Genomic DNA, 16,257 nt, shown 5'->3' with positions numbered 1-16,257 from the left:
GAAAACTGGTTCGAGAGTCGGTTACGCACGAGGAAGGGTTAGCACCCTCGTAACGCCCAAAATTAGTACCGAATCGATTGTTTAATGTCTTAGTGTCGAAATTTTGAAAAGATTTTAAAATACGATCCTTTTATCTTGAATAAAATAAATTGGATGATAAGGCTCAGTTATTTCAAAGAATTAAATTGTTACACTCAGTAAGTTAGAGTGCAACATTTCAAATCCTCAAAAATTAAGTTTTTCTTTTAACTTTTAAAACCTATGCATTTTGAGAAGGATATCTGATTATTTAGGTCAAATGAGAAAATCAAAACCCAGTAAGTTAGGGTTCGATTTCACAAAATTCCCAAGTATCGAATATTGCCTTTATTTTCAGAAAAATCTTCGTCTCAAGAAAAATCAACATGTCATGTCCAATACATTAGGACACAACGTATCAAATTCCCGAGAGGGAGCTTTTTATTTACGTTTTGATTAGCGAATATTCTCAATTATTTAGACTCAACGAGGAAAATTGGAACCCAATACGTTAGGGCCCAATTCTTTCGAAGATCCCAAATACCGAACATTGCGTTATCTTGAAAACTTTTAAATGAAATGATTTTGATATTTAAACGATATTAGATATACCCTTTTAAACGAATAAAGTGTGGTGGATTGAAAATGGATGACGCAAAATAATAATTCATAAGCCACAATGTATACTAATAAATGACAAATAATCAAATAATAGGAACAAGCAACACAATACGCATAATAGCAATCGTCTCACATCATACAACATTCAAAAATCAGAGGCATTAATAATCAACCTTAAAAGACATATTGAAAACAAGAGAAGAAATGATAGTCAATAAATTATAAGCACTAAATTTTAAAATAAATATATATGAGTTCATGATAGATTCAAAATAAAGTTAATAAAATAAACACTATATAAATAATAGTATTTAAATGCATTTTTTGGAAGAAAATCGAAATTCATAACATAATGTACACATATTAATTTAAATAAGCATTACATATGGATGAAAATTTTAATAATAATACAAATAATAATATGATTAATAAATAATAGTAATATTATTAAATTAATTGATGAAGAAAATACGAAAGGGATTAAATTGCAACTAAAATAGAATTTCTAGGGAACAAACATAAATAAAGCCAAATAAGGGCCAATGTGCAATGCGCGAATAACATGGGGGACTGAAATAGGAAATATTCCCATCCCTCCAAAACGCAGCATTTCAACCTGGGCCAAAATGAAACCAAAAAAAAATGCAGGGCAAAAAATAAAAAAAATGGCAAAAACTGATTTGAACACACCTTAAAAGAGAGAGGACCATTCGCGCAAATTGACCCCTGGGACAAAACGCGCGGATCCTCCCCCTCGGGTCGGGTCACGCGCGGGCTATAGCCTAAACGGCGTCGTTTCAACGCTTATGAGCCCTTGCTCAAAACGGTGCAGTATGATGGCACTATTTAAACTAAATTCTCTAAAAAAACAGTTGTGGACCTAAAAATAAAAAAAAGTTGAGTATTTCTCTGCTAGGGTTCCGACCCTAGCCCCCTTCTCTACTCGTAGGTGGCGCCGCCACACACCTCGTCGTCCCCGTCTGGACTCCGATTACGGCAGAGAAGATAGGGATTCGAGGCTTTAATACACAGGTAAACCATCCTCCCTTAGTTTCTCTTTTCTTAATGAGTAAACGAACAAAGAAAAAGAATCAAAGTATCGATGGAAAAAAATCGAAAAGAAAAACTTAAGAACTGAATCAAAGAGAAAAAAATCACCTTTGTTTTGCTTTTGTATTTTTCATTATAAAATCTCCGTAAAAAAATACAGTGCTCGAATCTTGGCTTATATAGCCGAAAATACAGAAGAAAAATCCCAAGAAAAAAATACAAAGTCCTCTTTTATGTTATTTTTGTTTCTTTCTTTTTTGTTGTTTCTTTGTCTGCGTGCTGGAGGTACGGCCGTACGGAGGCGCTGTGGCGTGGAGAGTACGAAGGTGCATGCAAGGGCAAAGGCTCAGCACGAGCGGAGGAAGGCCTTGGTGGCTGCGGCGCTTGAAGTAGTTTGTTGCTAGGGTTTCTGCAATCGGGTTGGGATTTGTGCTGAGTTGGTTTGCTGGGCTAGGCTTAATGGGTTTGGGTTTTAGTTGGGTCTTTTGGGTTAGTCTAGTTTAGCTTAAAATGATTTGGGCTATGTATTTGGGTATGGGTTTTAGATGTAAATGGAAATTAATGGGACTTATTATTTTGGTTTTATGTATTATCTGTATCGAGTCATCCAAAATTGGCTATTACAATGATCCTGCTAATTTGATCTTTTTATGATCTTGTATCTCATAGGGATTAAATTTGAGGCAAAAGTAAAATTAAGGGCCAAAAGCGTGAATTTAGAGATAAAATGGGCCAATATGCGACACAAGGAAAAGTTGGTGCCAAAAGTGCTAGCATGGAGGACACAAGGGTTGAAATGCAAAAAGAAGAGATTTTATTCTATCATATTCTATTTTAATTATATTAGGATAATTAATATTAAGATAATTATTAAGGATTATTTAATTTTAGGATTTTATTTTATTTATCTTTATTTATCTTCAATTAAATGTATTTATCTTTTAGGAATTTAAGAAGGATTAGACTATCTCCCCTAGCACTATAAATAGGGGGTGAAGTGACTCAAAAAAGATCCATCTTTTTCTGTAAACACTCTCTCCCCAAAAGTCTAGGCTTTTGTTCTTCTCATATTTCCGTTCAATAAAATTTCTATTTTTATTTTATTTATTTTCTTTTCCACCACAACCATGAGCCACTAAACCCATCTAGCCAAAAGTTGTCGATATTCCTCAAAAAGGGTTCTTGAGGCTTAGAGTCCGTACTTAGCCTCATCGCTGAGTATTCATCATTTCTCCGCACTACGGGGCTGATGCTTCCGTCCATGTCCCTTAATAAGTAAGCTTTTCAACGTACGCAAAGGCGACCGCTTTGTATGTTTTGGGAAGGTTGCACAGTCGGTTCGTTAGCTTACTGCATGAGAGGTTGGCGAGCCCAAGAGACAAAATGGCGTGGGATTCACCATTGAGAAGCGTTGATCTAGCATAAGACAATACCACAGAAGCGATTGTTGGCTAGAGTCAGGTTCCACTAAATTGTAAGTCTAAATCCTTAGAGCTAGTGGTCGTAGGCGTCCTCTTCCACTATAACTGGCTTATTCAGTTTGGGAAGGATCATCTAAAATCGAGGATTGAACCCAAGGCGGAACGAGACAACTGGAGGCTGGAATCTCCCATAAGAATTTTCTTTATCTCATCTCTATTTTTAATTACTCGAATTTTCGATTCAATATTCTTAATTCTGTTTTTATTTTATTTTTCATTTCCAGATCCAAACCTTTAATTCTGTTCTTTTTATTTTTTTCCAGGCACGAAGGTTTTCTTGGGCAAGATTCTATCGGGATTTCACGGAACAAGAAATTGTGCAAATCCAGTCCCTGAGGATTTGACCCTACTTCCCTTTTACTATTCTTTTTCATTATTTATTAGGGATAGGATATTTTTGGTGCTTTCAATGACCGCATCAAATTTTGGCGCATTTGCCTAGGACTGGCAACGTACTAATCTTGTTTTTTTGTTTCTTATGACCAGATCTGCTCCAGGTACTCTTGCGTTCGATTCAGAAATTGAGAAGACTGCTAGAGCCAATCGTAAGGAGACAAAGTTATGAAAAAAGTAGTCAGCGGTGGTTGGAACTCAAAGTAACCCACCGCCAGAAATCGAAGCCGACGACAAAGCTGAGTCTTGGGTTAACGAAAACCCTACTTGAACACTTGAAAGAAAAAAAGTAGAAGTCGACTGACTAGAAGAAGTGCTTAACACTAGGGTTAATAAAAACCCGAATCTAGCACACCAACCAATGGCTCAAACGATTTGACAACTGGCTGAAGCTCCGACAGACCAACCGCCGTTGTGCATCGCGTATCCTACTATGGATACTGATTTTGAGTTGAAGTCAGGTTTAATCCAGTTACTGCCAACTTTTCGTGTTGCAAAATGAAAATCCCCACAAGCATCTGAAAGAGTTTCATATGGTTTGTCTTAGCATGAAACCTCAGGGGGTAACTGAGGATCAGATTAAATTGCGTGCTTTCCCTTGGATTAGATTGAATTGCATGCTTTCCCTTTCTCCCTAGCAAATCCCGCTAAGGAATGGTTATTTTATTTACCATCGGGATCTATTACAACTTGGGATGATTTATCTCGTTTGTTTCTGAACAGGTTTTTTCCAGTGTCTCAAGCAACTGAACTAAGAAGAGAGATCGTTGGAATAAGGCAAAAAGAAGCTGAGTCCCTTTACGATTATTAGGAGCGGTTTAAGAAGTTGTGTGCAAGTTGCCCACAACATGGTATAACGGAGCAATCTTTCTTCCAATATTTTTACGAAGGTTTGAAGCCCATGGAGATGAATATGGTAAATGCCGCTAGTGGAGGAGCATTGGTCAACATGACTCCCCAACAAGCAAGAGACTTGATCTCCACGATGGCTGTAAATTCTCAACAGTTTCGAGCCAATACTGAACCCCCTAGAAGGGTTCACCAGCTAAGTAATTCAACATTAAAGGATAAAGTTGATAGACTTACTAATATGATGAACTCTCTTATTGCAGAAAAAGCGAAGACAGTCCGGTTATGCGGAATATGTGCTACACCTGATTATGCAACTGATGCATGTCCCAGTTTGTATGATGATACCACGGCCCATCTAGATGCTGTGGGAAATTTCCTTAGGCCGCCACAAAGGCGATACGACCCCTACGCTAATACCTACAACCCAAGGTGGAGGGACCATCCTAACTTAAGTTATGGGTCCAATCCACGAAATAACTAGCCATACGAAAATCAGTTTTCGCAACAGCTGCAAGGTTCAGGTAATTTTCTAGAAACCATGGTCAATAAGTTAGCAACTAATGTTCTTGATTTTCAACAGAAAACTCTTAATTTCCAAAAAGAGATGAAGGATATCCAACAAAAAATCGAGGCGTCCATCAGAGAGTTGACCACATCGATCGAGAAATTGACCTCTCAAAGGAAGCTGTCGTCACAAACAGAACCAAACCCTAGACAAAATGCAAATGTAGTAACGTTGCGAAGCTGAAAGGTACTGGAATTGATTCTTGACAGGAATCTTGGCCAAGAAATTGCCCAAAAAACCCAAAAAAGAAGAGCAGGTTTGACCGAAGCCTCCATTGCCTAAAACTCAACCTCCATTTTTAGAACGATTCAACCAGTGTCGAAGAGGTAAAGAGGACAAGGAAATCCTCGAAACATTTAGAAATGTCAAGATCAACATTCTGCTGTTGGATGCCATCAAGAAAATACCGCGGTATGCTAAATTTCTTAAAGAGCTTTACACCAACAAGCGAAAATTAATAGGTAATGAAAGGGTGAATGTTGGTGAGAATGTATCTGCATTGTTATAGCGGAAAATGCCAGGAAAATGCAAGGATAGGAGCATGTTTGCAATACCATGCAAAATAGGCCATCTCGGAATTAAGAAGGCTATGTGTGATCTAGAGGCTTCTATAAATGTAATGTTGTATTCGATTTATGAATCATTTAACGCGGGTTTTTGACAAAAATAGGTGTTATCATTCAATTGGCGGACAGGTCTGTTGTGCATCCAGAAGGAGTCCTTAAGGATGTTTTGGTAAAAGTTAACGAGCTTATTTTCCCTACAGATTTTTATGTGATCAAAATGGAGGAGGATAGCAATCCTGGATCTTCAGATCTCCTGCTGGGTTGACCGTTCCTTAGTACAGCTAGTACTAGGATCGACGTTCGAAGTGGAACTCTCACGATGGAGTTTGATGGGGAGATCGTAAAGTTTAATGTCTACAACGCCATTAGCCATCCAAGAAAAATCTTGAGTGTAAATTGTATCGACATAATTAACTCTTTAGTGGAAGAGAATTTTGAGTCAATTTTGGAGATAATTCTGAACTTGATGAATTTAAATTTGTTAATGAGTTATTATCTCTAAATACTAACCTGTTACCTTCTGTTATACAGGTACCAGAGTTAGAAGAAATTCGCAATGATGCCTACGAGAATGCTCGCATTTATAAAGACAAGACAAAGTTGTTTCATGATAAGAGAATAGCTCAGAAGCATTTTTCGGTAGGACAAAAATTTTTACTTTATAACTCCGTGTTAAAGTTATTCCCAGGTAAGTTTCGATCACGATGGCAATGACCTTTTATTGTTGTTGAAGTGTTCACACATAGAGTGATTGAAATAGAGAGTGAAGAATCTGGAAAGTGGTTTATAGTCAATGGCCAGCGGTCATTTTATGAGAACTTTCAAGCCCACACGATTGAGAAAATCCATTTGGAACCACCATAGAACCAATAACGACATCGAGCTAATGACGTTAAACAAGAGCTTGTTGGAAGGCAACCCAATTTTTATTTTTTATTTATTTTAGTTTCTTTACTTTATTTATTATTTTATTTTATTTTATTATTTATTACTTATTTGAATATTAATAAAATTTTCTGCTTTTTCTTAGATAAAACAGAGCTAAAATGCGAAGAAAACCGTTGAGCAACGCTTAAAGCGCATTGAAGCCCGACTTGAAACCTTTGGCCAGCAACTAGCCGAACTCATTGCCATCATATGAAATCGACAGTAACAACACGGGTAGTTTTCTAAACTTTTCTAACTATTTATTTCTTTTCGTCCACATTGAGGACAATGTGCTTTCAGTAGGGGGAGGTACTCTTCGTTATTACTATAATTTTCTGCTGTGATTTTGGTTGTTGTTGCTGTTGCTATGATTATATTTGGCTGGTGTTACTAGTTGAGGCTCCATTTTGTCCATATTTATTTTAGAATCTCCTGCCTCTTTTCATGCCAAAGATTTTTACCAAGAATTGCTTACTGTTTGACCTACAAGCATGATTCTTGTTTTCTGAGGAAATTAAAGATTTTCCATAACTGATGCCATCTCCACTGTTTTATTCTTATTAGGCTAAAAATAATTGTGATTCATAGAGTTAACTTTATCTTGCTTTTCATAAAATTGATCAAGTTTAATACAAAGTGGATACTTAATATATTTGCATGCTAAAATATGTTCATGACTATTAAGGTAATTACTGAAACTTATTTTTGACACTTGATTATTTGTTTTCTCTAAAGTCCTCATATAAAAAAAAGTTATTTGGGGACTAAAGGAGGAAACAAATAGGGTGTCTTGGTAGGTTTGATAATTTACCTAATTTTCATGAAATAATTCAAGTCGATTCTAATTTTTGTGTATTAGTTGGAAAACTTTTTCTGTTTTACTTAAAGCAAGCTTAGGGTTCTCTTTATTTTTCATATGCATTTTTGACTGCTTTTTATACAACTTTGGAGTGGTATTTCTTTTATGGCAGAATCTAACTTTCACAGTAGATAGGAACCATACTTGAGGGCAAGCATGGGCTAAGTAGGGGAGAATTTGATAACACTCTAAAATAACATATTTTTATGTGTTAATTATGTATTTATTCTGAGTATGATCCTGCTAATTTGAGCTATTTATGATCTTTTATCTCATAGGGATTAAATTTGAGGCAAAAGAAAAATTACGGGCCAAAAGCGTGAATTTAGAGATAAAATGGGCCCACATGCAACACAAGGAAAAATTGGTACCAAAAGTGCAAGCATGGAGAAAACAAGGGTTGAAATGCAAAAAGAAGATATTTTATTCTATCAGATTCTATTTTAATTATATTAGGATAATTAATATTAAGCTAATTATTAAGGATTATTTAATTTTAGGATTTTATTTTATTTATCTTTATTTATCTTCAATTAAATGTATTTATCTTTTGGGAGTTTAAATAGGATTAGACTATCTCCCCTAGCACTATAAATAGGGGGTGAAGTGACTCAAAAGAGACCCATCTTTTTCTGTAAACACTCTCTCCCCAAAAGTCTAGGCTTTTGTTCCTCTCATATTTCCTTTCAATAAAATCTCTATTTTTATTTTATTTTATTTATTTTCTTTTCCACCACAACCATGAGCCACTAAACCCATCTAGCCGAAAGTTGTCGATATTCCCTAAAAAGGGTTCTTGAGGCTTAAAGTCCGTACTTAGCCTCCTCGTTGAGTATTCATCGTTTCTCTACACTACGGGGCTGACGCTTCCATCCATGTCCCTTAAGAAGTAAGCTTTTCAATGTATGCAAAGGTGACCGCTTTGTATGTTTTGGGAAGGTTGCACAGTTGGTTCGTTAGCTTACTGTGTCAGAGGTTGGCGAGCCCAAGGGACAAAATGGCGTGGGATTCTCCATTGAGAAGCATTGATCTAGCATAAGACAATCCCACAGAAGCGATTGTTGGCTAGAGTCAGGTTCCACTAAATCGTAAGTCTAAATCATTGGAGCTGGTAGTCGTAGGTGTCCTCTTCCACTATAACTGGGTTATTCGGTTTGGGAAGGATCATCTAAAAGCCGAGGATTGAACCCAAGGCAGAACGAGACAACTGGAGGCTGGAATCTCCCATAAGAATTTTCTTTCTCTCAACTCTATTTTTAATTACTCGAATTTTCGATTCAATATTCTTAATTCTTTTTTATTTTATTTTTCATTTCCAGATCCAAACCTTTAATTCTGTTCTTTTTATTTTTTTCCAAGCACGCAGGTTTTCTTGGGCAAGATTCTGCCGGGATTTCACGGAATAAGATATTGTGCAAATCCAGTCCCTAAGAATTTGACCCTACTTCCCTTTTACTATTCTTTTTCATTATTTATTAGGGATAGGATATTTTTGGTGCTTTCAACGACCGCATCACCTTGTGTGCATGCTCTTCCCATGCGGCATCTGCATTCATTTCTTTTTAATGTATAGAGAACGGACTAAATCTAAAAATATATATCGATACAATGTGCTTTTGATATGTGAATGTTGATTTGATATAATTATACTCAAAAATTTAATTTTGATTTAATTATATTTATTTTATTTTTCACATTTAAAAAATAAAGAAATCCGATTTATTTCTGTTGGGTAACATAAATGTTTCTATAGTAATAAGTAAATATAAATTCCACATCTAAACTTTTTATATCGAATTAATGGTGGATTCCGAGGATCCTTTGCAAATTTTTAGCTAATGATCCAAACCCAACTCTTTTGCAAGCCTTGATAATTGACGTTTGTTATATAACCTTTTTGGCCGTGCAATTCACTAAAATTCGATTTAATTTGAAAAAAATAAAAAAAAATTTAAATTTTGAGTTAATCAAATCGAGTTATTTAAATTACTTGAGTCAACTCGAATAAGTAATTCGAGTTTGAGTCGAGTTAAATTTTAAAATTTAAATAACTCGAATAATTTGAATAACAGATTGGTGTAAATACCCTTTTAGTCCCTATCAATTTTAAAAATGAGCAAATTGATCTCTTTCAACAAAAATTACAAAAAAAAATTCAAAATAATTTTCAAAAAATCAAAATAAATTTTAAAATTAAAAATATTTATAAAAATTCTAAATTTTATATATATTTTTAAAAAATTATAAAATTTTAAAAAAAATCTAAAAATATATATAAAGAAAGTTAAAAATTTAAAAATTTTCTAAAATAATAATTTTGGGACCTAAATAAGTTCATTAATGATTTAAGTTTATAATACTAAAGTATCTTATTTTTTTATTATTTTGCTTTGAAAAAGTTTTAAAATATATATGGTTTCGAATTTATTTGCTCTAACATGAAATTAATTATTTTGTAACAAGATTTTAATTTGAAATGTTTAATTTTTTAATTTAACTCGAACAATTTCATTCGATTCAGCTTGACTCGAATTTCATTTCACTTGACTTGATTCAAAAAAAATTCAAATCGAGTTAAGATGATAAAATATGACTCGTCAACTCGATTAACTCAAAATTTTTTTCACTCAGTTTGATCAAACGCTCACCCCTACTCTTTATTTAGGAACCTTTCCAAATAATTGGACTTTGGATAATGGTAATCTTTGAACATTGGTACTTTAACTTTTAAACAACTATATATGTGCTCCACTAAATGTGTAGTACTTTTTATATATTTGAAATTTAGTTTATTTATCTTTAGTTAAAAAAATTTAGTTTCTCTATTTTTAGATTTCAAAATTTAGGTATGATTATTAATACCGTTAAAATTCGTCTATCTAATTTGTTGAACTTGAATTTAACTGAAAAAGTTTAACAATGTTAAAAACTGAACTTAACATTTTTAATTTAGTAAAGGAACTAAATTTCTTGAGATAAAAGTAAGAATATTAGATTACAAATGTAACAGGGATTTGAAGCATTTACTTGAAGTGGCCTCTTGCTATGGTTCTATGAGTTTGATTATTAATGCTTTTTGTTATCTTTGCATGAATGGTTGATTCCATAGTTATGTTTCATAGACGAATTGATTGGTTAAGGGGGAGTGTAATGTGCTGCAATGTTTTTATAAAAATGTCAAGGAAGGAGATTATTAGTTACAATTATATGGGTTATAGATGCAACTCCAGTTGCAACTTAATTTGCATTTTGCAAGTTAAGATGACTTGTCATATTTAAGTGATATCTTTTGATCGAAAAATTTTAGATTTTTTATTTTAGCACATCTTTGAAAAGTGTTAGCTGCAACTTATAGAAGTAAAAAAAAAAAAAGTGAAAATTAAGTTAAGCAAAAATTGTTTGAAGACTTTTAATGTGATCGAAAATTTCTTATTTGAAAAGATTTGATTTTCACAAAACCATTATACCAAGAAGATATCTTTAAATCTATTCCATATTGGTGACTTTATTAAGTTGAATTCGATGAGACAGATATATGCATTAATTATAATTTAACAAGTCATTGTATGCTTATTTAAAAGAGGGCTTATTTTAGTCTTATGGACGAGATTGAGAGAGCACTTAACCTGTTCGCTTGAAAAATCTATTTTAGTGTAAAATTGTTGTAATTTGTTCTCGTTGTTCAATTTTCAACTAGGGGAAAGTCGAGAGTGATATAGTTTATGTATACGAGTAAGATTGCAATTCGATGAGCATGTTAGACTTAAATCAAATATTGTACAAATAGCTTTATAGTGGGCTACTCTTTGGGCAAGACCAAACATGCATAGGGAATTTCCAAACTACGTTACCAAACTTTAATGTGCATCTCCTTTTCTATACAGTTAGTAAATAAGGCTAATTGTAACTAAATGTGCAACTAGAAGGCAAAACCAATGATAAATTATTTTATAGACCCTTCCCACCACATCATTCATGGTCCCTTTCCAGTTATTTAATGACATTTCAACAATTTTTTCCATGTCATTGACACATAATAATGGTAATTTTTTTACCCCGAACCCCGAACCCCAAACTCGAATCTTTAACCTCTAACTTGGAACCTCGAGTTCATGTTTAGGGTTTGTTGTTTAGGTTCGGGGTTTGGAGTTCATGGTTTAGGGTTCAATATTCGAGGTTCGGGGTTCAAGGTAAAAACTTCCAAAATTATGTGTTAATGACATGAAAATTTTGCTAAAATGTCATTAAATTATTGGAAAGGACCATGAATAGTGCGGTGGGAAGGGTCCATAAAATAATTTCTTCAAAATCAGTACACTTATATGTGTATGAAGGCATATCCTTAAAGCACCTTTGAAATATAAGGAAAAAAATATTTTTTAAAAAATCAACATATACACTTGCACTTGTGTCCATTTACAATCGTATCCAACACATACATCCGAACAAAGTAAGATAACTTAAGCTTTGACTCACATTCAGACAAGTATCAATATATTATGGTTTAATTCTGCTATTAGTTTATATATTTTGTGAAAGTTGTTGATTTAGTTCTTGTGCTTTTCAAATTTTAAAGTTTTAGTCATCACTAAATGATAATTGTTAAATTCATTAAGTTAAGTTTTGTTATTTCTAAAATCTGATGGGCCAAACATATTATCACGTGTAATGCCATGTCTGCTTGTTATTTCCACATATCACTCACTAAAATTCAGTTTATGGATTAACCACTGTCATTTGCGACAAGATTGAAATTTCAAAATTTGAGACTCAGAATGATCTAATTGAAAAATATGGATTAAATCTACAACTATACATATTGTACAGGACTAGTAATTAGATTTAAACAAACAGATTTAACAACCATTGTTTGGGGTAGGACTAAAATTTTCAAAATTCGAAAAGTACAATGACTAAAATTGATCAGATTAAAGTACAATGACTAAATCCATAACTTTTACAAAGTACAGAGAGAAATAGCATAATTTAACCGAATATTATCCCCTTCTCTCTATATATAATATAGAAAATAATTTGAGCATGCCCTTCAATAATCAAATGGATAATATTAAGTTACAGCACAACTACCATAGCTGAAAATTTCCCATTTATGTTGCAGATGAAAGGCAAATCAATATAAGAAAGCCTCCAATATTCCACGTTAGGGGTGAGTATCCGATCGAGTCGAGTCGAATCTAGTCAAAAAATTTTGAGTTAATCGAGTTGATGAATCATATTTTAGCAACGAAACTCAATTTGAATTTTTTTTGAATTGAACCGAATCGAGTAAAAAATTTTCGAGTCGAGTCGAGCTAACGAATCCTATTATTTATACTCAATGTTGTGTTTACATGAATCGATTATTTAATCAATTGATGAGGTACAAGATTATTTAACTACATATACAATATAATGGTTTTGACTTTTAACTTTAGAAAAGGTAAACATTTATCAAAACAACGTAGTTTTGTCTTTTCTTATTCAGATTTTCGGATAACTCGAATTGTGTAATTTATATTCGAGTTAAACCAAGAATTTTAATTTTTTATTCGAGTTTATCCGAATAATTTAATTAACTCAAATAACTTGAATTATTTAATTCAAAAATTAATTTTTTTATCGAATTTTTTAAATCAAATCAAATTTTGCTCACCCCTAGTTTACCTTATATTTTAATACTCTTGTATGGTGCCTTCACCTTTATTAATAAAGTTATTTTTTTCTTGCCAAATTAAATATTTTATTAAAATCCCTAAAACGGGAGGCTACTACAAAAATCAACACCCTACTGCAAAATAAATAAATAAAAGATCAATTAAGTTGCCGAATCGATTGAGTTGATGTTATTCAACTCCTCTCGGCTAACCACATGAAGAAGGCAACCTAACTGCCCAAGCATCATATAGCCGTATTTGTTTGAGCAGGTCAAAGAGTAAATTATTTTTTGTTTTTGTTCAATCATTTTGCATAATTGCAGCATCTAAGTAAACATGTAAATCCTGTAAAAAATAAAATATAAAATATAAAAATGTAAACATCAGTTTTCTTATTTATAATATTAAATTGTAAGCTGATTGAGTTTTAATTCGATTGACATAAGCATTATTGTTAACCCTGGAGGACATGGGTTCGAATGCAGTGAAGTGCATTATCTTTTTATTTATGAGTTGGAAAAATGCTATGAATAGTTTTAGACATTGTATAAAAAACAGATATGATTAGAACCTATTTATTAATTCGAAATATCATCCCAATTAAAAAATTTAAGTTAAGATAGATGATATGTTGTTTTCATTCAGGATTTGATAAAAGATTTGCCACAAATTTGATGAAGTATTTAACAAAATAAAATATTTATTTCTTGTTTCCATAAATCACATTCCTAATAAAATAAAATTTATTAATTACACATTGAATCTATTATTATATCTTAAAAAATACAAACATATGTTCAACAAGCTTTAAATTGAAAGAAAAACATGCTTCAATACATTTGAGTTCATATTTTTCTAATTATTACAACAACAATGAAACTAATTGAACTAAAACTTAAAATGAATAAACATTAATAATTATATCTGTCTTCTCTTAATAGGGAAGAGTAGGAATGCTTTGTTCATTTCTAAAGAAATTAGTAGGATCAAACTTAGTCTTAATATGGACCAACCTATTAAAATTACCCTTAAAATATTTGATCCCATAAACCCTCCCTTCCAAATAGCTTCCTCTATCATTATGATTGACACCCAAATCAATGTCTCTATAATTAAGAAATGCCTCCCTTGGATTCTTGGACACAAAGGGTGTCATGTACCTATGAAGCTTCCTTGTCAACTCTATGTAACGCTGGGCTGTTTCAGCCCCACCTTGGTTCCAATTCGCTAAGTATTGAATCTTCCATAAATTGCCAGCTCTGTGTGGAAATGGAGTCGCTGTGGACGCAATCTCAGCCATTCTCCCACCGTATGGATTGAATATCATTTGCGCTGGCTGTAGTTCGATCATTTTTTCCCAAATACCTTCCAATACCGTCTTCGGGATCGGTTGTTTTACGTAGTCTGATTTCCTTTTGAGATAACTCAACGACGGGGTTCGGTTCAATAAAACATCGGTTGGGCTATCGATGGTGATGTTGGTCCAAAAAAGAACCGATCGAATCCAGCTTGTTTCGATGCAATCCGATTGAGATAAACCAAGTAAAGGCAAGTTCTCGTTCATGATTGAAACAAGTGTCTTGGAATCTCCTAAGAACAAGGAAATGAATGAAACCCTAACGGTACTTCCACCGGTACGAGTACTACTATTTACGACGTCAATGACGAGCCTAACGAAGAGTTCTTTAGGGAGTTTAGATGCAACATGTTGCCATTGATCAACAATGGCAGTGGCATTATCTTCCAATGTTTTCTCAACCCGAAAAACAGTAATTATTTCAGGTACACGGACCAACTTAATTTTATATGCAAGGACCACACCAAAACTAGCTGCTCCACCACCTCTAATAGCCCAAAAAAGATCTTCCCCCATTGATTTTCTATCATGAATTCTACCATTAACATCAATGAAATAAGCATCCACGATGTTATCAACTGTTAAACCATATTTTCTCATCATATTACCATAGCCACCTCCAGTAAAATGACCTCCTACACCCACTGTAGGACAAACACCAGCTGGGAAACCATGTGTTTTGCTCAACTCAGAGATTCTATAATAAAGTTCACCAAGAATTGCTCCACTTTGAACCCAAACAGTCTCGGTTTCCATATCTATATCAATGGATCGAAGGTTGAACATGTCAAGGACAAAGAAAGGAACAGTGGCAACATATGATAAACCATCATAATCATGTCCACCACTTCGGATTTTCATTTGAATGTTGCCCTTTTTGGCACAAATAATGGCGGCTTGGATATGGGATTGGTGTAATGCAGTGAGGATAAGGAAGGGTTTCGGTGTGTAGGTCTCATTAAATCGAAGGTTTCGAATGTAGGATTGTAAGACTGTGGCATATGACGGGCTTTGAGGTGTGAAAATGGCTTCACTAATAGGGTGAGATGGATGTGAATTGTCTAAAAGACATTGAACAAAAGCTTCATGGACTGAATCAGAATTTGAAGCAGAAGTTGCAAGGGATGAAATTGAAAGAAGAAGTGAAACAACAAGAGGCCATGAAATTGCCATGTTGATGAATTTTGTTGAATTGTTTTGTGTTGAAGTGAGAAGATTTAAGGAATTTATAGGGAAGTTTTTTTTGGGTGTAATCAACTTGTAAGGCATTATACTAAATAAATTATTTAAAAAGATAGGTCAAGACCGAATAGTTTGACCTAGAAGATTTCAAGTATGGAACGTAAATGTTTGGCGTTTTGACATTCATAATATTACGTAAAAATGTCAACTGTGTGTGTTAGTGTTGGCGATAAAGCCATTAACAATAATCTTGCTTATATATATTCCATCACATGTCATGCTCACGTATATGCTAATGCATGTTGTAGTTGACAGGTTACTCGTGTTCTACATAAAAATAGGTAAATTAATTTTTATATATTAGATCAAAAAGTAAAATTGGTCTTTTTAGTTAAAAAATTTATTCATTTGTATTGCTAAAACATGACATGGTTGATAGAATAATCAAACAGTGGCACGTGACATGTCACGTGTATTTCATGCTAAAGTATAGAATCAGTTTTTAATCAATTTTTAATGGTAGATCTGGATGGAATTTTTAACAGGAAGACAATGTACTCTTTGATCAAACGTATAGAGATTAATTTATTCATTTTTCTAAATAGAGAAAGTAAAATATAAAGAAAATAATATGACAGCAAAAAATATATAGAGACGTGAAAGTTGAATAATTCCCACCTATTAGTTGATGTAAACCAGCTTAATTGAAAAACCCTTTATAATACAATTTAT

The 16,257-nt window shown here is 33.3% G+C and overlaps 1 protein-coding gene and 1 non-coding gene across 2 annotated transcripts; both read right to left on the bottom strand.

The window, feature by feature from the left end:
* Positions 1-4,311: 4,311 nt before the first annotated feature.
* On the bottom strand, positions 4,312-4,418 carry LOC121218957 (small nucleolar RNA R71). The gene has a single exon (XR_005915438.1). It is a non-coding gene; the product is annotated as a small nucleolar RNA R71 (small nucleolar RNA).
* A 9,320-nt stretch (positions 4,419-13,738) lies between these two features.
* LOC107962399 (berberine bridge enzyme-like 8) lies at positions 13,739-15,612 on the bottom strand. The gene has a single exon (XM_016898782.2). The coding sequence runs from the start codon at positions 15,610-15,612 to the stop codon at positions 13,921-13,923; it is 1,692 nt and encodes a 563-aa protein (XP_016754271.2). The 3' UTR covers positions 13,739-13,920.
* Positions 15,613-16,257: the final 645 nt, after the last annotated feature.

Source organism: Gossypium hirsutum, chromosome D06 (genome assembly GCF_007990345.1).
Source record: "Gossypium hirsutum isolate 1008001.06 chromosome D06, Gossypium_hirsutum_v2.1, whole genome shotgun sequence".
NCBI lineage: Eukaryota > Viridiplantae > Streptophyta > Magnoliopsida > Malvales > Malvaceae > Gossypium > Gossypium hirsutum.
The sequence above is the reverse complement of the archived record's forward strand: the minus strand, read 5'-3'. Positions and strand labels throughout refer to the sequence as shown.